The sequence below is a fragment of the Microchirus variegatus genome, assembly GCF_963457635.1.
Source record: "Microchirus variegatus genome assembly, chromosome: 7".
Lineage (NCBI taxonomy): Eukaryota > Metazoa > Chordata > Actinopteri > Pleuronectiformes > Soleidae > Microchirus > Microchirus variegatus.
Window position 1 is genome coordinate 10,041,084 of NC_139808.1, and position 25,730 is coordinate 10,066,813.

General features: G+C 42.4%; 1 protein-coding gene across 1 annotated transcript in view; it reads right to left on the reverse strand.

Annotated features, from left to right (window-relative positions):
• magi3b (membrane associated guanylate kinase, WW and PDZ domain containing 3b) overlaps window positions 1–25,730 on the reverse strand; it is a gene marked incomplete at both ends in the record, with an annotated part of 151,408 nt that overhangs the window by 8,768 nt on the left and 116,910 nt on the right. The window contains 8 exons of the mRNA XM_083892262.1: window positions 1,098–1,736; window positions 2,299–2,490; window positions 8,626–8,732; window positions 10,520–10,577; window positions 11,316–11,395; window positions 14,766–14,934; window positions 17,209–17,415; window positions 25,465–25,584. Coding sequence (XP_083748388.1) covers window positions 1,098–1,736; window positions 2,299–2,490; window positions 8,626–8,732; window positions 10,520–10,577; window positions 11,316–11,395; window positions 14,766–14,934; window positions 17,209–17,415; window positions 25,465–25,584 — 1,572 coding nt within the window. The remainder of the gene's footprint in view (window positions 1–1,097; window positions 1,737–2,298; window positions 2,491–8,625; window positions 8,733–10,519; window positions 10,578–11,315; window positions 11,396–14,765; window positions 14,935–17,208; window positions 17,416–25,464; window positions 25,585–25,730) is intronic.

A 25,730-nucleotide genomic window follows, 5' to 3' on the forward strand; every position in this document is an offset into this window, starting at 1 on the left:
CTACCTCCTCCCACAAAATCAGGCACATCCCCACACTTATGTAATTCCCACTCTCAAGACTTGTAACGGACTGCATTACGCCTCAGTGGGAGTCATTATGCTGCGTTCACATTACCATCGACATTGTTCATTTCTGTTTCAATACAGGTCAGGTTTGATGTTCCAAGAATTGTGTCTTGTATCTTGCATTTGACTTTTCTTTTGTTTGCAAGACGCTTAGAGAACGAGCAACTGTTCTCCGGTGTGATGTTGATTCTTTTTATCTGGCGATGTCTTTATTATGGTTATATCTTTTCTGTTTTAAAACCAGTTTAATTCCAAATGAAACACTTTTGCAAACAGTTTCATTGGATAATCCTACATTTACCTGATGTGCTATCTCTGCACTGTTTTCTGTAAAGAACTTTAGATTGCGTGTCGTATGACCCCATACTAAAGTGACGATTAGCTTTCAGATCTGAGTCAATCAACAAAAACATTTGCATATGAGTGATTTCAGCCTGGTAATGCAAATGTATTCATAAACAGCGAGTGAGTGAGTTGAGTAGAGTCACATGTGTGGAATAATCAAGCATATATATATATTTATATAGAGCTGCATCTGATGACAACATATGGGGCTATGGCAGATCCCAGTCAGACATTATTACTGCAAGTGCTACAGAAGTGTAGGTTGATGTATTCAGCTAAAAAAAAACCAGGCAGCAATCACTACTGTAGCGTGCTTATACAAACCATAGAAACAGTGGCATCACTCAGTGCCCTCCCAATCAGCTGCTACATCCCCTCACCTATAGTCAGTATCAGCATTCTGATCTCACCTCCGATGGTCACCGTTGAAGTTATATACTGACGGCAACAGCAAATGATGTCACATATTAAAGTGCATGAAAGCATGGTAATAAATGGACGGCTGCAGCGACAGGAGGAGGACACACGGAGCGAGAGAGAGGAACAACAACACGGATATAGAGTTCTCCAGTCTGACAGGTTAAATAGATAAGTACAAAGACAGACTGGCAGACAGAGTGGCAGAAAGTGAGGCAGATGAGCATGTAAATGACAGGCAGACAAGCGCAGACATTCCGCTTTCTCACCTCCACGCAGCACGAGCACGTTGACCTCGCTGCCCACCGGTAAGTCTTTCAGGATGTCCACCACCTGAGCGTGGCTCAGTGTTTGCACATTTTGCCTGTTGATCTCCTTGATAATGTCTCCTTTCTGCAGGCCACGGCACCACTGGGCATCGAGTATCATCTTCACCTTCTGGCCCAACGGGCAGTCAGCAATGGCAAAGCCGAATCCTCCCGGCCCCTTCACCAGTGGCACGCTCACCAGCTCCGGCTGTAACATCCCTTCTCCTCGCTCCCCCTGCCTCCCGTTGGGCAAAGCCGCCACGACAGGCCGGCCACTGGCATCTGTAGTGACATAGTGGAGCTCCTGAGAGGAGCCATGGAGGACATCACCTTTAACCAGCAGCGGCTGTCCATTGATGAGGGGCACAGCTGTCACCACCTCGCCACCATGCAGGGCCTGCTGGGGCTGGACAGTTGACGGAAGAGGAGGAGGCGGGAGAGGGTCGTCGCTGTTCAGATCCACATCTGGGGGAAGCGGGTAGCCGCGGCAAAGGACCATGTCCACATATTGGTTGACTGGAATGGACTGGAACATCTGCACCACCTCTGGATGAGTCTTCCCCAGAACACACATCCCGTTGATCTCAACGATCACGTCGCCTGTGAGAGACGGATGAAAAGAAAGCCGGCGAACCAGAGAGTTTTACTCCAGATATTTAATCACGACATCAATCCTCTACGTTACTTAGATGAGTTCTTACTCCTTCTCTTGTCAGATGAATAGTATCGCGAACATTTCTTTTTCCTCTCCACTGCGCGCTCATATTTTAATTTTGGCAGCTCTTCCAATTTGCCTCGATCTATCGTTCATTCCTAATTCATTCTTGTCCCGCCTTCACTTTGCTCCTTTGTTGAACAGACCTCAGCAGCTCTCGCTGTCACAACCACGACTGCGGAGTGTGGATTTCTGTCACATTGTTCCATTGTAACCAGCACATACACACTGAGCTCACTGATGTTGGTTTGTGTAGACAGCCGTAAGACAATGGAAACATCAGAAAATAAACTATCTCCTTGAAATCTACGTTCCCTTGAAAGATTGAGAGTTTTAATTGGTGTTGAACCCAAGGTTCAGCTATTCTTGTAAAATGCTAGATCTTACTACCAGCGAAAACAAGATTTTTAACAATTCTGAAATGACATCTGCTGAAGTTTTGCTCACCAGATGCCATCTTGTTGTCGAGGGCAGCCGGGCCATCGCTGAGCACGTTTTTCACCTGCAGAAACTCGTCTGTGCGGTCACCGCCGATGATGGTGAAGCCAAATCCCTGGGAGCTCTTCTTCAGCGCCGTGTGGTACAGCTCTCCCTTCAGCTGGTTGGGGTCAGCGGTGAAACCAAACGTTCCGCCCTTACCTGCGCACAAGTCTGTACGTCAGCTTAAAAGTGATAAAAGACAGCACCGACAACACCTTTGAAATCTCTACCGAACATCAGATGCAGCAACACTGATTAATGAATTCATATCTCTCTCTCTAAAGGCAATGAAATGTCTGCATTTGAAGTTAATTATATGCATTATGTAATGGGGATCAACAGAGCATTTAGTAATGTCTAATTCACAAGCATGTACATATACCTAAACTAGATAAACCCTTCAACAGAGACCTTGTTTTTATACAACCGTACAGAGAGCCAGAGCATGAACAGACATATAAGGTTATATAAAATGTCAGTTTTATATACTAACGCAGCAGAACAGTGTTCAATTTAGCAAGATGTCCCTTTATTCAGTGTTTGTTCGACTTCTGTAACTTGAAGTAAGGGACACCTAAAGGTCAGTGGCAACATCAATATGGACCAGCAGGCTGACGGTCGGAGTTGCAGTCCACTAGATAAGCAAGATTCAGGGTCACACTGCATTACGCCGAGCAGATTCCCTATCTGGCATTTCTGTGGTATCAGCATTTAGAAGAAGGACACGTCACTTTTTTTTTTTTTTATTATTCACTGCCCGGCGGTCCCTTTAACTCATAAATGATAAAGCTGAAGACAGCCAATGACAAATGGTGCGCCGTTACACGGTTCGGGAGAATACGTTGTGACTCTCAGGTTCGAGATGCCAGAAAAATCTGTGTGCCAGTCAAAGAGCTCTGTCATTTTTTTTTGTGAACAAGAAGGTAAAATTACCCTACTTGAAAACATCAGATTATCACGTAAATTTATTTTGCCTTTTGTCTGTTGAATATGTTGGTCTAAATAAATCAATTCCTCCCCGAGCCTTATCAAGACTCATTGAGAAGGTGAAATTTCAGGCATTTGACAATTTAAAGGTGCATTATGTAATAAATCTAAAGCAACTGGCCATAAAATCCTCCTAATATGTCACTGAGACTCAGGAATAATGTTCATATAACAAACTGAACTCACCAACAACAACAGTAGAGCCAAAATATTTGCATTAAAAAAATCTTTTGCAGACTGCAAATCATTTTGGTATTAATTTGAATGTAGTAACCGTTTTTGGCCACATTTTTACATATGACACCCTTTAACTTCAAGTATTTGCTTCCAGGCCTTCATTCATATTGTAGTGCACGCTACTGATATGAATCCTGGTGTAATTACCTAATACAGACTGCACTGTGAACTGGACAGGAGTTATTTCAAATCAATCTGATATGCTAAATAATCTGATTTTCATCGTGGCAGTATCAGTGATCGCGGCAGTGAAGTAAACCTCTTTACACATGAAAGGGACTGTCTTTTCCGTGTATTAAGATCATTGTAAGGTGCTTCTAACTTCTCTGGGCAGAAGGCTAAACAAATAACAAAAAAAAAACACAAATATTTCATATTAACTTTCATCGATTTGGGTTTTATGAAGAATGCAAAAGTGGCGACACCTGCACTTGAACTCAATAGGTCGCATTAGGTATCTGTTCATATCCTATCTGTGGGGGAATGAATATATTTATGTAACACATCGTACTGACTGAGTGAATTGAAATGAAATTACTCTGCCAAAAAATATACACTTTGATGTGATTATTTTGATGTGAAGTGGATTTTTATACAGCTGCACCAGAATATCCCTCACCTAAAAAAAAAAAAAACTGCTGTGCATAATACAGTATGCAACGTTGAGGCTGCACAACCTCTCCCAGTTCCCCCCCCCTCTTAATCTCAGGTGTACATGGCGACATCCGATCCCATTTCCATATTTAGTTTTCACGAGCACAACAGCTGCAGGTTGGTATATAGGGAAACTACCTACAGTACTGCCCAGTTGGCCTCTTGTTTCTTTCAGTTTTGTAAGGACTGCAACTTTTGGAGGTGTGTGTGTGTGTGTGTGTGTGTGTGTGTGTGTGTGTGTGTGTGAGTGTGTGTGTGTGTGTGTGTGTGTGTGTGTGTGTGTGTGTGTGTGTGTGTGTGTGTGTGTGTGTGTGTGTGTGTGCAGAATTTTAATGGAGTCATGCTTTCAAATGGTCATAAACATAATTTACTGCAGAGTAAACTGCTGTAAATGAACGCAACACCACAGCAAGAGTAGACTCCAGATGTCCACACTGTTGCGTGGATCGAGAAAAGCTCATTTACATAACCACGTTCAAACTGCTTACTAAACTCTATAATGTATTTTCTTTCTTCCACAAGTGAGTACTGAAACGACTGCACGTTTTTGTTTTTGTGTGTGTGTGTGAAGTAAAGAGAAAGAGACAGGAAGTGTGAGTGTGGCGTGTGCGAGCCTGAACGTGTGTGTGTGTGTGGGTGAGCCCTACGAAGGTCTCTATGCCAATGTTTGTGGGCAGACTTTGAAGGCCAGAGGCAGACAAAAAACCATCAGATCCACCGCATCAAACGGCCACGGGTTTTTTTTGATTTCTCATGTGTGACTCGTTGCATTGTAAATCTCCAGTGACATTATTCAGCATAATTGAAAAGACATCCATCATGCAACAGCCAACTGCTGTTTCCCAAAGAATGCACCTCGACCGGCAGAGGTGAAAAAACAACTTGTAGTTGAGTTGAGTCACGGGGGGAAAGTACCAAATATTCAAGCCAGACAAGACAAGGCAAGGAACAAAGGAAGCATTGAACACTGGTATGTTAGGTGGGTGACACAATTTATACCGTATATCTCATAATAGCAGCACCTATAACCTCAAAGGTTCATTCAATTGACTCCAAATGTTCAGCGAAAGAGGGGAAGATACACACATACACGTGTACTGTATATGCATGTATAAACTCAGTGCTAGATCTGCTAGAATGCAAATATCTAATTAACCAAATCAACCAATCACATGGCAGCTACTACGCATTTAGGCGACCTATTGAAATTCAAAACCGAGCATCAGAACGGGGGAAGAAAAGTGGTTAAAGTGACCCTGCCACTTTGGATGTGGCAGGGCTGTTGGTGTCAGACAGGTTGAGTATTACAGACATTACTGAGATTTTCACACAAAACCATGGGTTACAGAGAGCGGTGGTCTGAAAAAGGAGAAAATTATCCAGTTTTCTGGGTGAAAATGCCTTGTTGATAACCAGAGGTCAAAGGAAAATGGCCAGACTGGTTTGAGAAGATAGAAAGGCAACAGTAACTCAAATAACCAGTCGATAAAAACCAAGGAATGCCAGACAACCATCTCTGAGCGCACACGGTGACCTTTGAAGGAGATGGACCAGAGCAGCAGGAGACCACAATGGACACTTTTTAGTCACACATAATACTGGAAGTGGCCAGTGAGTGTATGTACTGTATATATCACACACACATACATTATATGAATATATTAGGGATGGGAATCGGTATCAGTCTAATACTGGTCAAAAATCACTGGACAGATACAATCCAAAAATCAGCTTTATCTCATGGTTCCTATGCGAAGACTGTAAAAATGTAAATAAAAATCAGCAAAAAGCATTTTCGCTGAGTCATGTTTGGTCTTTTTATTTCTTCTTTTTGGTAGAACAGTATTTGTTACACAGTCGGAGAATAATGGCGTTACCAGCTCTACCGTGTTACCGGCGTTAACCGGAAAAAAGCCGCGTGACGTCATGTTTACGTGACTCGCGATTGTTAAAATTAAGTCTCGCTAAGTAACGCTAAACGTTAAAAACAGAGGCACCCATATGCAGTACGCAGGTACGCTGGTTATTTGTAGCGCTGCTCTTTTCGTTTAATAAACAGACCGCTTCATTTCGACTGTAGGCGCGCTAACGGGCGCTAAAGGAGCTAACGCAGCTAAACAGAGCTAAGTGGTAAATGGTGCCTGGACTCCATTGCTGTGGCATAAAAAAACTGCGATACTTTAGAGCAGGGGTCACCAACCTTTTTGAGACAGAGAGCTACCTTAAGGGTAAAAAATAATATGGAGGGCTACCATATAATATTTTTTTGTTTGTTTACCATTTAAATGATTAATATTATGCATTCAACTGCATACACATTCATTCCAGTGCTTACTCCTAACGATTACCAGTTTTTATAAACAATTTCAAAGATATTTTACTGAGTGATCATATGGATACATGCAAGTGAGGTGAAGTGAAGTTAGCCCGCGGGCACCGTATTGGCTGCCTGCGGGCTACCAGGTGCCCGCGGGCACCACGTTGGTGACCCCTGCTTTAGAGACTCATTTTACGTTAGCTCCTTTAGCGCCGTTAGCGCGCCTACAGTCGAAAAGAGCAGCGCTACAAATAACGTTTAAATAAAGTTTAGTGTTACTTCAGAGACTCATTTTAACAACCGGGAGTCACGTAAACATGACGTCACACGCGTGTTTTCCCCGTCTGTCATCATGGAAACGCTTCATGCGTTAACGCCGCCGGTAAATATGAATATAGGTATATTTATATAATGTGAGTATATGTGTCTACATGTATAGTTGTCGTGTATATATGTAGTGTTGCTGTTGATGTTGTCATCTTTAGCCTATTAATCGTATCATCGTGCTGCTGTTATGAACACCCTCCACCTTCACTCTTCATTAGTTTAAGCAAGACATCAACCACCACTGGCACTACTACTGTCTGGACTGCTGCAAGGGGGCGGGGGGCGGCGGGGGGGGGGGGATTTATCCGCTGCTTAGCGCAGATTCCCCTCGATTACGGTTTGTCAGGACAAGCAGTGAAATTGATCTCCTTTGTCCCTTTGGAAAAACGGCAAAAAAGTCTGATCTGATTGTTGCCTGAGGTGTAACTGCCAACTGATGATGCTTTTGGTTGCATCATAGCAACTGCCCTGTTGACAGCTCACTAGGTTGTGTAATCACAATCAGGGGGTGAAATGGTGGTTTTCGTCAGTCGCCTGCACACCTGAGCAGAGAAATGTCTGATTGTGCTTGGCCTCTCTGACATGCTGGTCCAACAGCTGTTTCCACATGCACCTGTAAAAGCTGCACTCCTCCCTCTCTCACTCTCTCACTCACTCACTCCCCCTGCCAGTGTTGGCTTGTCTATCTCCACCGCTGTAGCACTGTAAATCTATTATTATACATCCACAATAATGAAAACATGCTTCATTTATAATGTTTATTTCAGGAGAAAAAAATGTCTTGTCAGCCTACTGTACAGACTGTTACTTGGAAGCTGACAAACAAGTGTATCATATGTGTGTGAACCAGCGAGGGAAATATTCAATTTGACCATCTATTAAATTTTGGCACATTCCGCTGACTGTGCATGAAAGGATTATGTTCCCTCTGCTTTCTTTTACCAGAAAACATATTTATCACAACACATCGACGGAGGTGAAACGGTTGTTCTCTTTATAGAATATAAACCAAAGTGATTGGGTGGAGGATGTGGATGTGGAGGATAAAGTGGTAGGAGATGAATACCGTGTGAGTGAGTAATTACACTACAATTAGGGTTTAGACATTTAGCTGCTGCTTGCGTCCGGAATGATTTTTAATGAATACCGAAATAGTGTAAGCGTAGTGAACGTCGGGGTTTAATAACAGTTAAAGCTGTCGTAAGAAGTACTGCTACAAAAACAGTTAAATTAGTCTCATCTCCGCGTCTCTTTAATTGCGGCTCTCTGCCACGATACGTGACTCTTTTCCCAGTGTATAAGCTGCAATACATGCCGCTGCAGAACGGCTAATACGAGAGTCATCTTGTGATTGCTAGAAGATTCTACCAAGGCTGGAAACAGAGTCTCGAGGAGATGAAGGAGTCTTGTTTTCACTTAAAGTAACACCAAATACATGTTACCTCGCCCTGCTGATAAGAGCAAATTAAAGGGAGGATTCATTTAGAGAGATAAGTCGGTATGTTTTAGTAAACTACACTGATAGGGTGCAATGTGGAGAAGTCGATTTTTTTTTTTATCTCGAGTTTCAAAGTTGAGATCTCGTGTTTCCAAAAAATTGTAATTTTTTTTTATTTTTTTCAAATTTATTTTTTCATATTTTTTTTGGAAACTTGAGTTTTCAAGATTTCAAATTTTTTTTCGTCTTTTTTTTTTTTCTCATATCACTTCGGGGGGCTCCGTAGCTCCGTAATCCTGGAGAGGAAGTTAAAAAAAGGCTCTGCTGTCCTCACCTTGGGAAGGAGCTGCAGTGGCTTGTTGGATCGCGGCCGTTTCCTGGCTCAGCTTCTTCTTTGCCTCCAGAACGGGGTTCTCAAACTGGGTTTTCTGGTTGATGTGGCTGCAAAGAAAAAAAAAAACACAGTGTCATATTGAGGAGAGGAGACTTCACGACAGAGCTGATGAAAATGTCGTGTTTTCACAGTAGAGTGACGGGCAGAAGAGTCATTTTCATACATTTAAATGAAAAGCTCCTGTCCTCCTCTTAGTCTCAGAAGTCTGACACTAAATCTTTAGAGAGACATTTTGATTGCCCCACAATTCTTTATTCAGTCTCTATTCAGTCAGAGGTGATCCTCTTTGCTCGTAAGGTGTTGAGTTTATACCACCAAAAGAAAATTGTAAAAGGGAAAGGTCTAAAAGGTCTAAACATGCACCTTTGATTTGTTGAGGGCCTTTTTTTGCAGATTAATTATCTGTGCAACTTCTCCACGAAGCACCCGTGATTTTTTTCTAATGGAGCAATGCTCTCGTGGCGCCACTATAAATACATTCATACACTCCGCCGTCTTGCCTCCTATTGATGAAGGGAAGCTGCGATGGATTTAAACGATTTAATAATGTCGGAAATGAGCCCTCCCCGACTGCCAGCACCATCCTATTCCTGCGCAATGTAAATAGGTTGTGCAGCAGAGCCACAGCCGTTGTTTCAAAGTGAGCACATTTCAACTAAAACACCGGCAGCGACGCGGTCCATCTCTTCACCGCTGAGTTTCTCACTCATGTCACATTTACCTGGGAGGTATACTTCTGCAGTCAGAGCCATAAAATAACGCGAGTGTCCCCATTTTCTTTTCATCTCAACAGATTGCTTCCTCTTCCCCCCCAGCCCCCACTCTCTCCCTCTCCTGCATTCTAGGTAACTCTCTCCTCTGCTCTCTACTGCTGTTACAATAGCTGGGTCACTGTTTTTTTTTTGCTGGGCCAGTGAGCTCACAATATTCAAATAGGTATACATGATACACTACCGTTTCAAAAGTTTGGGGTCACTTAGAAATCTCCTTATTTTTGAAGGAAAAGCACTTTTTTTTCAATTAATATAACATCAGAAATACACTCTATACATTGTTAATGTGGTAAACGACTATTCTAGCTGCAAACATCTGGTTTTTAATGGAATATGTACATAGGTGTATAGAGGCCCATTTCCAGCAACCATCTCTCCAGTGTTGTACATTGTGTTTGCTAATCGCGTTACAAGGCTATTGGATGATTAGAAAACCCTTGTGCAACGATGTTAGCACAGCTGGAAAACAGTTTTGCTGGTTCTTTGACGAAAGGGCAAAATGATTATTTTGAATAAAAATCATTATTCCTAATCTTGTCAATGTCTTGACTATATTTTCTATTCATTTTGCAACTCTTTTGATGAATAAAAGTGTGACTTTTAATGGAAAACACAAACAAAATGTATAGGTGACCCCAAACTTTTGAACGGTAGTTACATTTACACAAACGCAGCAAGAGACCAATCAGCGACGCGCTCCCATACATGTCACTCCAACAGAGTTTAATTTTGCCACCCACTGGTAAACAACGGAACAATCCTGATCACAGTCTTTGACTCTTTATTTTTATTCATGTTATTTCTTCCTCTCTGGATGTTACATAACGCATTATGCTTCCCCCCGTTTGTTTATTTTTAGACAGTATTGATTTACACCAGTGCGCTGCTAATGTACAGTGAGCAGTGAATTATGCACTTGTGGTGCTGCGGTCCCTCTGGCCAAATGTGTCTTGTGTGCTACGACATTGTAAGTGTACATCTATGAGGAAACAGGTTCACAGCGATAGCGAGCAGAGTCGCTTGGATTCACGACATCAATCCATAAATCAATAACAACTTACTCGACGTAGTATGTGCCGTACTGCGGGTCGTCAATTTCCTCCCAGCCGTACGGCAGTTCTGCAAAAAGAAGGGTTGGACTGCGTCAGAGCAGATGAAAATAACAGATGGGCAGAAAGAGGAGTGAGTGAGGACAGTATTTAGTAGTTACCAGTGCACCCCCCTCCCCCTCCCCCCCCACCTCCGATTGGGTTATTTAGTATAAGAAAGTAGCCATGGAAATAGGCCATGGTGATTCTGTGAACATTTCCACAACAAGCTGGCGGATGTATGTCACGGCCTGATGAACATATCACACAGCAGGAGAGGGAGAGACAGAGGGAGAGAAAAGAGCTCCTCATGCAAAGAAGAGCTTTAGAGTTGCTTTTCAGAGGCACCTAACCAACTGGCTTTCTGTTCGCCTGTAAAAAAAAAAAATCCATTAAAACCAAGCTGGAAGGGTCCTACTCTCTCAGCTGTGGCCGCTCACTGTCTCTGCCTGCACTTAAGCTCACATTAGCATCCTGGGGATACAAAAGCATGTCTGGAAGCAGACCAATGTGCTAGATTTTAGGAAAACAAGGCCGTTTGCCTGTGACATTGGCTTTTCCTCTTAGGTAACATGTCGCTTCCGAAGAGAAGATACATGGTCTTTTTTTTTTTTTTAACCCTTGCTCTTAATTTGATTAACTGCGTGGAACTATGTGAAGTGATGTATCGTGTAATAGAGGAATGCCCTTGTGTATATATGTGCCCAGCAGTTAATGGAATGACTGTATGCTTGAGCGGACCAGCCGAGGAGTGCAGTCGGAAACATACCTCCGTCCTCGCACTTCTCAGGGGGCTTCGCCTTCTTTGCCAAGCGAGGATCCAGCCACGTAGTCGTCTTGGTGTTGTGACTGTGGAGCATAAAGAGCAGCCAGGAAAGCATTTACCAATAAGGACGACTGCCAAAATGCTGCTGAGCCACGAGTAACCAACCAAAGAACGGAGCTCTCTAGTGTAACATGCTCTCATGCACAAGGGTTACAACCATCTGATCCATGAGTGTATATTCAGCTGTCACATTAATGTTTTTTATGCTTAGGTTGGCCTTTTCAGAGGGGGGTAGGAAAAACATATTTTGAAATACAGCACATTTGTTTATTCTCAAAATGTACTAAACAACTGGGGTGTGTAATCAGGAGGAAAAAACTCACAATGGCCTTCTGATATCTTCAGAGACAAGTGTTCCACAGCTACATGTGAATGGAACACACACAGGCTTGTGTGCACTCGCACACACACTAAGTAAGGTCCGTCTGGACCCCACTCAGCCTTTGAGAGGTTTGTTTACCTGGTTTTTCTAAAAGCAAAGTATTGATTGGTTTCCTAGAAGGAGCTTTAATGTTTTATTTTGTTTTCTTCCCTGAAATCCTGAGATTTTAGAGATTGAGAAAGAGTGTTGTTGGGTAAAGACAAACAGTGTAATTAAAAATAATTGATATGATCCTGAACCTTTACACTCTTGTCAGTTATGTCTGCTGTGTAACTATACTGTATTCATACTCAGTCTACTGTGAGAGATGCATGGGTCCGTCTTTGTCCAAAAAACTATACGCAGCGGCCCACATCGGCAAAACTCTCTGTCCATAATCTGACAGGATATCTGCGAATTCTGATCCACACGGACCTGTTAAAGAAGACATATTATACCCTATTTCTACAAGTTAACCTATTTCCCTGGTGTCCTAAAGAACATGTCTGTGACATGCTTTGGTCAAAATACCTTAAAGCTCTCATAGAGTGATCCTATTGTGAGTTATGGAGGTCTACTTACATACATTAACTTGTTTTGATGGTCAAAAACCTCCTAGTTGCTGTAAACGAGCCGATAGAAATCTCTCCTCACTGAAGCTCTCCTCAGTCGCGCTGTTTCAGACTGAAATCTCACCCCCAGAAGACAGACTGTGTTGTGATTGGCCAGGTAACCTGGAAGTGACGTAATCAGCACACCAGCTCTCAGAAGCACAGCTCCCCCCCTGGAACGGTGGATGCACTGCTACTCATTATCAAAACATTGTTTTAACAGTGTTTAAAAAGGGCTTTGTCACGACTTCCCGCCGCATTCCCTTTTACGCCTTTGACCTGGATTAGGACCCAGAGTCAGAAGACACTGTCTCAAGTGAAATGCCTCCACAAACGGACATTCTTCTTCTTCTGCGGTACAATGTACGCAACAGGATGTGCCCGGACCAGTTAGTGTAGAACTCTGTGCTGCACTGTGCACACAAGAATAGAATACTTTGCCGACTTCTGATCTTCCGGATACTATTGCCCTCGCATGCACTCTCTTTTTTTTTACGGACAAAGCGGAGCTCCGCAAGACAACAATTCCAGGAATTTAGCGCATTGTGACGTCCCAATGCGTGCGGGAGTCAACATCGCGTGTTTTATCTCCTGTACTTAGACTGAGGAGGACCACAAAAACACAAGTGAGTCATCTTTTTTCACACTTTGCCTACTGATAGGGCATCCAGAGTCCCAAATATAAGTATTAAAATGATTATAAAGTTGATTTTAAGTATAACTGCAATCACTCACTATGGTGTTTTATGTTTTTACAACAACAAAAACTCCTTGCAGCTGACTGGGCTTCATGTAATCTTATTTATATATTAAAATACTGTACAATCACTTTGATTCAAGCGTTCGCTTTGATTTGTTTATGTATTTATGTAAATACAGTGAGGGAACTTTTTTAACGGTTCATGCGGATAAGGCTTCACCCAGGTTACTCTTTCCTTCCCTCGCATGCAAATGTGTTGTAGTTGAGCTGCTATTTTTTTTTTTTTTCCCACCCTCACTGATTTGCAGATCACAAACCCATCATTACATAGGCAGCGTCTAACCTAACCCCATCTCTAGGCTGATTAGATACTGATTTGATGCGGAGAGAAACATTTATCTGTGCTTCATTATAAATTACAAAGATAGCAGTAAACACAATGCTGCCTTTCATCAGATATCCTTCATCCCCCCCCACACTGCAGTTGTAAGATGACACACTTAACAACACGAACAACACAAGTCCTCAGTTGCCCTGAATTTCATCACTAATCCAGAAAAAACACTGCACTACACCTGTTGTAATCAAGCTAAAGTTATATTGTCTGTGGCTTCTTCTTCTCCTTCTTTCGCTGTAGTTTTCAAAGTGTTGTGTCACAATGGCAGATTCATCTCATGTGTTGCCCTTATTTATAGCAGCACACCAGTTTACGAGGGACTGAGATGTTAATGGTTTTGTTGACAATTCAGACAAAATAACAAATGACATCTCTAATAGAGTGTTGTTTCTTACATGAACGGGATGTACAGTATAATCTCATCAGAAACGCCATAATCTCATATCATTGGACATTATTTATAAGTTCCACAGTAACATGTTGTGACAGCACAACGAGAGCTAAATGTGTTTTGTACATTTAGATTTAGTGAAACGTTTGTACTGAAATGTATGTCAAATGTATTCAGTGCTGCAAGTCTTCTTTACTGACAAATGTTTTAAATAATTCTTTGCTCAGTAAAAACGCTGGAGAATGAATGAATTTAGAGAGTTGTGACACATCAACAGTTTGTTGTCATTTTAGTAGACAGATGTTTAGATGGAGAAAAGATGTGAAGGGCGTCATTTCATGGGCATATGTGGCATTTTTATTTGATAATGTTACACTACTGTTCAAAAGTTTGGGGTCACCTATACAGTTTTTTTTGTGTTTTCCATTAAAAGTCACCCTTTTATTCATCAAAAGAGTTGCAAAATGAATAGAAAATATGGTCAAGACATTGACAAGATTAGAAATAATGATTTTTATTCAAAATAATAATTTTGCCCTTTCGTCAAACAACCGGTATAACTGTTTTCAGTTGTGCTAACATAATTGCACAAGGGTTTTCAAGGGTTTTCTAATCATCCAATAGTCTTCTAACGTGATTAACAAACACAATGTACCATTAGAACACTGGAGAGATGGTTGCTGGAAATGGGCCTCTATACACCTATGTACATATTCCATTGAAAACCAGACGTTTGCAGCTAGAATAGTCATTTACCACAACAATGTATAGAGTGTATTTCTGATTCATTTCATGTTATATTCATTTTAAAAAAGTGCTTTTCCTTCAAAAATAAGGACATTTCCAAGTGACCCCAAACTTTTGAACAGTAGTGTATACTGAATAACTATGTGTGTAAACTGATTTGACCTACGACCCATGGGTTTCACTTACTCTATGAAGTAGACCATGCCGGTCTCGGTGTAAGCCATTTCCCAGTTGAGGGGCAGCGGCTCCAGGCTGTCATCGCGAGGAAGAGAGCTCCATGTCCGGAAGTCCATGGAGCTACTGGACTGAGTGTAGCTGGGCACTGCTTTCCTCCAGTCTGCCCTCTCTTTGTGCTCTGGGTAGAAGGAAGGGAAGGATAGATTTTAGAGTGAAATGACAGAGGAGGGCAGGTGGAAAGGTTAGCCTGCGGGAACACCTCCGCTGCTCTCTTTCCCTGCCTGCTGCAGGAAACGGGGGGTGGTAAGGCTGATGTCACTCATCGGATTTACATATGAGCGATGATGTGCGTGTCATCGCCAAAGGGCTGCTTTGCATTTGCAGTGTTAACGCTTGGACCTACATATGTGTGTTTGTTTCCCGTGGGCTGCATACCAACATAAAGGCAAGGGATTCATATTTAGAGCCAGTGGAACGCCGAGGCAGCTTCTGTGTAATACAATTGTACGGATGCTTTTCACAGACAATATTTCCTACTGCGTCCGTAGACACTCCCCTCTAATGAGAAAGCGCTCTACAGCAAAGCATGAAACACACAACAAAGACCCTCTTAATTCACTTAGCACTTCATGCCTTCCCTCAGAAGATGTTTATAAAGGGATAAAACGCGAATGCTTATTATCCTTCTCTTTTCATGTGATGCTAACCTCACCACAACAGTGGATGATGCCAAGGGATGTCATGCACAACAGAAAAAAGGCATTTATGGGGGATGTGTTTCCTAAACATCACTCCACCTGAATTTTAAGACTGATTGAATTAACCACAGAGCCCTGTGGCAACATTAACGTTAACATTAATGCTGTTTTTGCCCCTTTTTTTTTCTTTCTTTCTTCCTCTGATCTTAAATGTCGCTTCATATTTAAAGACATAAACACACAGAGGGGAATGAACTTGAGAACGCTGTGCTGTAACCGTGGAAACACTGGGACACGGAGCCTGGGGGCAGAGCCTTGAGGAGAGATGAGGTCTTCAGTAAGGTTCACAGCAGGATGAGGGCCCCCTCTCTAACTCCACGGGTTAGAGAGGGACGGTTAGGTGATGGAGACAGGGAGAGGTGTGTGATAAAGACAGGCCGAGCAAAGACGAGGGAAGCTGCAGTCAAGAGTTTAGAGACTTACAGCTCACATTTTCAATTAACCTCCTTTTTCACTCGAGCGTAACTCTGTCCATCTACGGCGAGAGTGAGACTCCTGTGCTTCAGCGGTGAGCTGTAGCAGAGTAGTTATTTTGTACCTGGTTTCCCATCCATGAAAAGAGCTCATGGATGTCAGGGTATCATTTTGTGTTTGATTTCAATATGAGAGAGCAGTTGTGTAAACAGACCTTGGATTTTTTCCGTGGATCCTTTATACAGCTGGGCAAGCAGTGTTTGAGCCGTGACTGTCAAAACAATGTTCCGCAATAATGACCGAAAAAAAAATTGCCTACATTTTTGGCCGACTTCTCGTACAATAAAAAGCCAGATATGGTGAAAAGTGTCAAACCTATTTCTGTTGCACGGTTGCTCTTCGCGTGAATGTTAAGGACACACTTGCTCCTCAGAGAGCTGAGCTGTCCTGATTGATCGCATTCATAGGCTCCTGCTCTCCGGATCAGACTTTCTCAAGGTGATGAGTGTGTTAAAAGGCAACTGGAAAAATCTATGAACACTGGAGCTGTCGCATTTGAATATATGTGTGGGAAAACTGTCACCTTGGAGACAACAGGAGACCAAGAACACACCATTTACTTTACTTTACTTTCATATGTTGAACAGAAGGGGCTAAAACTACTTTATTTTCATTATTAATGAAAAATGTTGGTTCTCTCTGTGGATTTCTTCCACGGTCCAAAGAAATTGGAGTTAGATTAATTGGACATCCTAAAATCCCCTGTTGGTGTGTTTGTCTGTGTAAATCGGTGGCAGAAAGGGAAACACTAATAAATATACAAAACCCTGCACACGATCATCACATTCGAATGCGGTAGGGTGTTCACTTTGGGAAGACACGGTCTAATGTAATAAACGTATATATAACAACAGCAGCACTCTCTTTTGTCTGGCATCACAAGAACATTTTATCTCTGCCTAGCAAACAGCAAAACCTATACTGACAAATAAACGATAAGTGGATCATACACGAGCTTCAGATCTGAACAGAAAGATGTAGAATGATAATATTTTAGGGCCGTTTTTTTTTTTTATGGAGGATGATTTACAGAGTTCTGTGGTATCCTCAAACACACCCAGTAAAAGGTGCAGGAAAGAGTTTCCATGGCTCACAACAGAAACGGATAATGACACTGACATAATGTCGCAAATCCACAATCAAAGGATACAAAGAGAGATATGGCAGATACTGTGTTATTTAACATGGCGTTCTGAGGTATGACTTTTTTTTTTACTGACCGGGCAATCCATTGACTAGCGGTGGCCTCTCATCGTCGTCTTCTTCCTCGGGGACCGCGCTGTCCTTCCTGTCCATCTTACTCACTGAGGTGGTGCGCTTCCTGGGAATCTCGCCACCGTAGTCTTCATCGAACAACACCTGATCCACTAGGTCAGGCTGCACCAGGTTGGGCTCCGCTGGAGGCTTCGGGGTCCCGTAGTAGTTTCCTTAGAGAGTAAACAATGGACAGAATGGAGAGAATTTAAAATGATGGGATTTAAAGGTGCCATATGTAAGAATGTGGCCAAAAACAGTTACTACACTCAAATCCAAAATACAGAGGTCTTTTAGGTTTTCTCCGCCATTGTAGCTCAGAGACGTAACTGGCAACCTGTGGTTGCTGTGCAGCTAAGACTCTACTCTGCAATGATTGGTAGACGGCGGTAGGTGGCGCCACATGCCAAAACATGATTTCAAAACATAAACATGATTTGAAGTCTGCAAGATATTTTTTTAATGCAAATATTTTGGCTGTACTGTTGTTGTTGGTGAGTTCAGTTTGTTATATGAACATTATTCCTGAGTCTCTGTGACATATTAGGAGGGTTTTATGGCCAGTTGCTTTAGATTTATTACATAATGCACCTTTAAAGATTGTGAGACACTCTCCAAATATAATACAACCACGCTCAGACTTATTTACTGATAAAGTCAGTACTGATGTACAGCAGATACATCCCCAAAGGAAAGCAAATGTAAAAAATAAATAGCAAAATATCAATGGTTGCTCTGTGAGGAGAAAACTCTAATATCACTGCTGTTCATCTGGTTAAAAAAATCTCACTCATCAGCGCTCATGGTTGTCTACTTATAAGGATTAAAAGTCTGCCACCGTTTGCGCTATTTTCACGTCTCTTAACCCCCCCGCCTTTGTTTCCGTTGGTAACTGCCCCACAGGCCTGTCATTACTCATGTAACATTAAAATCACTCCGCTTAGAATTTGCCAGCAACAAATTACGCAGATCATTGAATACAGCAATTATCTCTCACTCAGCTTGTTTCACTCTCCTAAAGAAGAGGAAACCTTCTGCTAAGAATTATAATTATTCTGTTAGATAACAGTAAACCCAGAAAGAGGGGAGGAGGTTTAGGACGGGATGTTTGCTCTGTGCTTTGTTTCGTCACATGTGATTGTGAGTGTATATCAGTAATTTGGCAATCCATTTGTACGGTCAAACATTTACAATAGGCACTCATTGAATTGAGCCTACTCAGCTAAATCACGATTTATAATTACATTAATTAAAGTCAAGAGAGAGGTGCCAGTGGGAAATGAGGATTTTTAAGCAATTTAATTAGCCTCCGCAAACTTGATCTTATTTCCATTTGAACCAAACCGTCTATGGGACCCTGGTATTATTATTAACCGTTGATGTTCTTAATGCAGCCGTGACAAATGGCTGTGCTGCAGGACCAAGATTTATCATCATTTATCAGATCTTTTTTTAGCGTGGTACAAAGAGGAGAAGCTGACAGCAGCATGCGTGCTAGGAACAATAGAAATAGAGTCATTCCAGCATCTTAACAACACAATACAGCAACTTTTTTTTGAAAACTGAACCCATCTCCAGTCTAGCCTCATCCCCCACAGGCATGCCAGCTACAAAACATGGCAAACTGGGTTAATGCAGCTTTTCTCATCTTCCTCAAGGCAGCATGGAGGAGGTTGGATGGGAAAACTTAACCGACTATAAGAAACACTCATCCGCATTTGACAGCGACGTCTTGATTAACAGGCGTGGCGCGACGTTATCAAAGAGAGATTGGGTCTGCTGGAAGCTCTCTCTCCGCTAGCTGTCTCCCGCCACACATTGACATTCATCAGCCAGACACAACACTCTGACTTACAAACATGTCTCTTGGCCCCCGTAATAAATGTGTGCCTCAAATATCGAGGCGGCGTGTGTGTGTGTGGAGCCAGTGCCTCGGTGAAGATTTGTGGCAACCATTTTCCGTTATAAATGGAGTGACGCCTCATAAGCTGATGAGCTTCTTCCGCGTTACTTTTGATCCTCGTGACATAGGGTTGATGAGCCAGGAAGAGTGAGCCCACTCTTGCAAAGTGCGTACGTGCAAGCAATTTCATGGCTGCGAAATAAGCTACGGGGGTAATGAAAAGACTCCTGTGGTCAAGGACGTTACACACACAAAGCGGAAGGTCATGGACACTCTCTCATCTTGCCAAGATCAGGAGCAGTCACTCAAGCACAAAAGCATCTACATGACATACATATTCATACTGTGTATATATATATACACCTAATTTGAAGGTATGGTCTGTAAGCTTAGAAAAGCTAGGGTTAGCAAAAATGAGACCCAACCCTTCTGGAAGCCAATGATATGCCCCCTAAACAATGAAAATATAAACTGCTGGCTAGAATCACTGGATGGCCCCCATTCAGACCAAGCGTTAACATCCATCCTGAGTGATGCCATCGCGTTCAGTTTGTGCTACAGGTCTGAATGCTCCAAACCTGTCCTGAACATGTCCTCAGATCCAACCTCAGAAACCACCTTTGGAGATGGTTTGTGGACGCATGAATGCAATCTGTCTTTGAGATGGATTAGAGACTGCCTCCTTAGCTGATGTCCTCTAACGAACTACAGTAAAGTCACTGTATTTTTACACTATTCAGTCACTGTCACTGCTTGTCCCCCTTTTTTTTTTGGCTCTCTCTGACAAATAAGTTGACACTAGACAAATGTGTACAGTCAGAATCATTATTTGTTTTTGCAAACAGACATGCAAGTCTGCCAGGTGTGATTACTTGTATTTCACGCTATCCACAAGTGATCTGATCTGATCAAGTGTGCACAAACTGTAGGTGAGAAACAAGATTTTGAGAGCGGTAGGCTTGTGAATTTTATTTCTAGTTTGGCCAATCATGTTTGAAGAGGCTTTGGTTGTCCAAAGCTATATAGTCTGTGTTGAGAGCTTGAGAACCCAACAGCTATCAGCTTTTTAATTTTATATATGTGTATTCCTACCCAGTTGTTGATGAAGACAAGCCAACAACGGTCATATAGAGTTTATCTCTCAACTCCATTCTCACGGTGCTTGTTGGACTGTGAATCGTATGCAGTGAGAAGATATCAGAGCCTTCGTCTGGGCGTCCACTGTCTTAATCAGAAGCCCCTAACTCTATGGTGGTTGCTCCCAGATGCTCATTCATCATCAGATGACAGCTACTGGGCTTTGAAATTGGTGACAGAAGGACCCGTCAGTGAATCCTTCCATGTGATAGGAATTAAATTATCATTTTATGTCGTGTTTGTTACAACATTGTGAGGACTATTGACACTACAGTAGCTTTTCTTTTCTTTCCCCAGATCAGTGTATTTATTGATCGCTATCAACAAGATATGATGACAAATTAATTGCAAACCCTTGAATCTCATAATGTGTCAGGGTGCTTCCTGTCCTTTAAACATTTTAAATACAGGGAATTTCACTAACATTATTCAAGAGCTTTGTCTGGATGGTAAGAGGCACGATGCTAATTTCAGAGCGGACAAAGACCAGTTTGACCTGATTCTTTGGCTCCTGTATCAAAAAAATGCAGATGGAAGTGTGGTCAATGTCATTTTGTGCCCAGCCATAGAAACACCAGGAACAAGTCTCCCAAGGGGCATTTTGAGCTATTTACGAATTCTGGAAGTGTGGTTTCTAAGCTTTCCAACAATGTCTAACACATGGAAATCTGAAAATATTTGAAGAAGATGTGGCAATTTGAATGTAGGCACTCCTCATACTGGTTTAGAGATAATTTTAGCCTCAAAGATTTTGCAGTTGCTTGTCTACATTTAAAATAATACATTTGTACATGTAAAAGATCCTAGATGTGAGTGAACTCTAAAACAACGGGTTTTATGTGGACCTGAGTTGAGCATAATTCTGTATTCCCACACTTGCAGAGTTTCATTCTTCTGGCAGCTGCCCCTCCGGTCTTATGCTTCACTGCTTTGGACTATTTCAACTCTCGCCCAGTTGTTCTGTGTAACACTGAAAGAGCGACCCAACCTGAACCTCGGAGGCTCAAAGACTGAGTCTAGAGAGACCTGCTCTCAGCACTGCCTGGCACAGATGGCTGATGTGTCTGCTTGGCAGGCAACCTCGGACCCTTCGGACCCACACGGAGCCGCCAGCGCATGCATGCACACTACCAATCAGGAGCCACAGAAACAGTCTTATTTGAGTCAGAATGCCACGCGTGCTGTGTCTTCAGCATTTCTTGAGGGAAAGTGAGCGATTACCAGGGTCACGAATGTCAGGATAATTCATTAAAGAGTCAAAGAGAGTGTTTTAGTAGGAATTGTGTACAATGGATTAAATGACTCCTATTAAATATTTCTAAATAGAGAAAAAAACTGTTACACATGAACCATTAACATAATGAGCATTCAGGCAAGTCATTTGGGACTATTAGTGAGACCATTATGGTTAGCTAAGAATCCCATTAGCTTAGTACCGTGAGCACAGCTCACTTACTGTGCACTTAAACGGGAAGGTAATTCATGTGTTCTTCAGGGGGGAATGCAACTCATGCGACCTACAAAGGAGGACCCCTGACCTTGTTTATTTCCCTCTTTTCAAAGAAAACAATAGGCTGCATCTGAAGCACAACTAAACAGACTTAATCCCATTCATCCATTCGATTACTTCTGGCTGCTCTTTGAGTTCACAGTACCGCTGAGAGATCGCTCCCACAGCAGCCACGCTGAAGCGCTCGTGCTGCCTGGATTTGATAGGAAGTGAAGAGGAGGGGGGGGGGTTGGCAGCTACAGCTCAGTTCTCTCCCAAGGACAGTACCACGAGACAGTCCAACTTTTGAGGAGCTTGTTCACAAATCTGCATGCAGCCAAGGCAAGTCCTGTTACCACTGGAAAGGAGATTTCCACTGGGGGCTAAGGAGCGAGGAATACTTTTGTATCAACACTTTCTCCCTGTTATATGCACTTTCTCAGATTGCTCTCCATTTCTATCCACAGTGAACCTCTCTATATAGATGCAAATCCCGCCTGACCTCAACTCTGATGAAGAGTTAGCTTGTGGCAGATCCTCACACGCTCAAATGATCTGTCCTAATACAACGAAACACAGGATTCATCCTCATGTGCGTAGATATGTGCATTCGCGTGTGAGGGGGTGTCTAATGTCTTTGCTGCTACAGTGATCTAAAAATGAGGCTTGGAGGACTTGCACCTTATCATAGGGATCAGAAAAACCTGCCTCAACAGGGGCCAATCACTCCACTAAATGCACACACACGCACTCCCACAGACACACACAGATGCGGAGACACACTTGTGCACACACCCAGAGGAAGCTGCTCTCAGCCTTAAGGCGCTTTCGTTCTGAATGAGGGTTTGACTTTATCTTTTAATTCTCCCATCTTTCAGGAAGCGTGAGATGCAGGTGAATGAAAATGGTGCGGCAAGGGTTCATTGACACCACCAGAGACTTGCTCCTCAAACATTGAGGAAAAAAAAAACCCTCCAGAATCCTTCCCATTTAAAAAACAGCAGCCTGGTTTTGCAAATATGAAGGAATGAGCTCAAAAAGTTTGTCACATTATTGCAATAATCGTTGCACAATACATGAGAAAATGCGTTGCACTGACTCTCCAAGACTTCTGGATGCAGAGCGACTGCTTCGCTGTAGTATAAGGTATAAAGTATATAAATAATAAATATGTAGCTATTCAGCTTGTTTGCCAATCTTGAGCATCCCTCACTCTGTAAATATCTTTCCCCTGGGAACAACTGGATGCAGAAGCACAAAAAAATGCAGCGATGACCAAAGCCATGCTGCGAGTAAGCTTATTCACAACAGGGCTGCTGTCACTCTCGCCCTGTGAAGGTCTGCTCATCTCTGTGTTGGTATGAATAAAAACTGTGTGAAGAATTGTAAAGTAAATTGAAAAACACGCAAACTGGCATAGTGGATTAATAAAGAGTACGGGCGACTGTGGTAGAGCAAAAGAAGAGGGGGACGGTATTTACACGTCTATATCAGTGTGAATGAATGACTAACTGTGGAGGAAAGACGGGGGGGGGGGGGGGGTGAATATAAATACTTAAAATCTAAGTTTGAAAGCCTCTGATGAGCCAAAGCTCACTGGTTGTGCTTGTGAAAAGAGAAAAGGAGAAGGTTGGTTTATCCCATGAATAAAGCATGACTTCTGAGTAAGAACACAAGTGGGACCCCCCGATGTGTGACAGTGCAGCCAGCTGGTGGGATCAGCGGGTCGACTGGTTTACATAAGGTCACCATCAGGTGCTGGAGCTGCTTGTATGCTTAAACAGTACTGCGAGAAATACAAGCATGTACTGTATAATGCATCAGCAAGAACTGACAGAGACATGCTGACACACTGAAGACACAGAGGGGAGGCCCTACGTCCTACACCCTGGTGAAATATACAACGTTTTTCTTACAAGACACAGAGACAAGTTAAAAAACATCAATCACAGTGTACCGTGTTTGACTACATGAGCAAAAACGTCAAAAGACAGAGCCTGAAAATGTTTGTATGTAGAGCAGGGAGATAAAACCCACAGACATTCTAACAATAAAATGGTTTCAAAATGTCATAAAAGTGAAGTGAAAGTTATAGTAAATTGTGGTTGGAAGGATCATGTATTAAATGTGGTTTATGGACAAGATTCACAAATCAAGTGATCTGTGAGGAAACAACTCCCCTAGGATCCATTTACAGCCCATGACAGGAGACTCTGACCAATCATAGGACAGTTCAGAGAGAGTGAGCACAGTGATTGGCTATTCTGCTATAACTATCCTGCATACAAGTCCCTTTAGTGCAGGGGTGTCAAACTCAAATGACCTAGGGGCCAATGAGTATCTAGTTTGGTCAAGAGGGGCCCTAGAGAAAAAAAAGTGCACCAACAAAAAAAACAACTGTTCAGAAGCGTGTGGGAAATATGAGATATCCATGATGATATTAGATGGAATTTCAAAGTAAAAGTGTTTGTTTCGATATAAAATGAATGAAATACCTCATATTCTGTCTATATTCTATCACCTCACTCGCCGCATGTTATCGATTGGAGGGCTACATGTGACCTGCAGGCCGCCAGTTTGACAACCCTGCTTTAGTGAAAAGATCAATAGTCCAACACTGGTAAGAGCTTCCTATGGTGCAAAAGGAAGGAGAGTTGGATAATAAAGGCAGAAAAAACGTTCAAAGATTGAGAGATGTCTCAAACCAGCTGTTGGTTGGTGCATGTTCATACTCAACTGATGAGAGACACTCAGGACAGACCGCTGCAATTCCAAAACATTTGTATTTGAACAACAAGCGAGGTACAGCTCAGTGGTAGAGCGAGTCGTCTTTCAATGTGTCCTCGGGCAAGACACACACCAACACTTACTCAGACACACGAACAGACACTTAACCCCGACGGCGCTGTGCCGGCAGCGTGCGGATTGGTATGAATGATGAGTGATAGGAAACGTGGTGCACGTAGATGCGCTGCATGAAAGTTTGAGTGGATGGCAAAACTGTAGTGTTGAGTTTTAAGTGGTCATCAAGTGGAGAAAAGTGGTATATAAATACAGACCATTTGCCATTTACATTACATGTAAAAAATAAACTAAAACTAAATCAATTATTCCATTGACCCTGCCCAGTGCAGCTTTGAGGTATTCCAATAAAAACATCTGTGGAATATATTTATTTTTAAAAATACAGGTCATTAAAACTTCACAATCCCCAAAATAACAGTCTCTTTTTTTGGACTCACTTACAATTTCAGTGTTTGCAACAGAACAACCTGCACCTGAACAACAAACCTGTCACTGCGAGTTCTCTCTGCTCCTTTAAATTCTGGCTGGTGGGGAAAAAAAAAAGACTTTCCAGCAAATGTAAGGCTTCACTTCAGTTAACACCCAGTGATATTTAAATCTCAGGTGTGTCTACTTCGTACCTCAGAAGCCCAAGTGTTGAATTTCATCTCATATATCGTTTTAGTCTTGTTGCTAATTCAACTGTCACATTCAACAAGTCTTTAATCGTGTTTCACTCATCAATACATTTTGTCCTCCTTGTCACATTCCATTACGGGCGACTTAATATTCACAGTCATTATCGAGCTTATACTCCATACGAGAGAGCTGTCAGTGTGAGTCATGTACATTAATGCATGCGGCCTCACACGTTTCTTATAATATTAACACTGCAGTGATGATAACTACCGTCATAGGTGCCACTCTCCAGTAGAAGTCCACTCTCCTCCAGGATCCTGAAGTCTCCAACGCTAATGAAGTTGTAGTCCACACCTGGTACCTCGCCGTCTCTAGGAAGCCGTGTGGTGCCTGGGAAAAAAAAAATACAATTAAAAAAAAAAGGTATAAAGGATATTAATCATTTCAACCATTTAAAGGAGACATATTATGCCCTATTTCTACAAGTCAACCTAGTACCCTGATGTCCTAATGAACATGTCTGTGACATGCTTTGG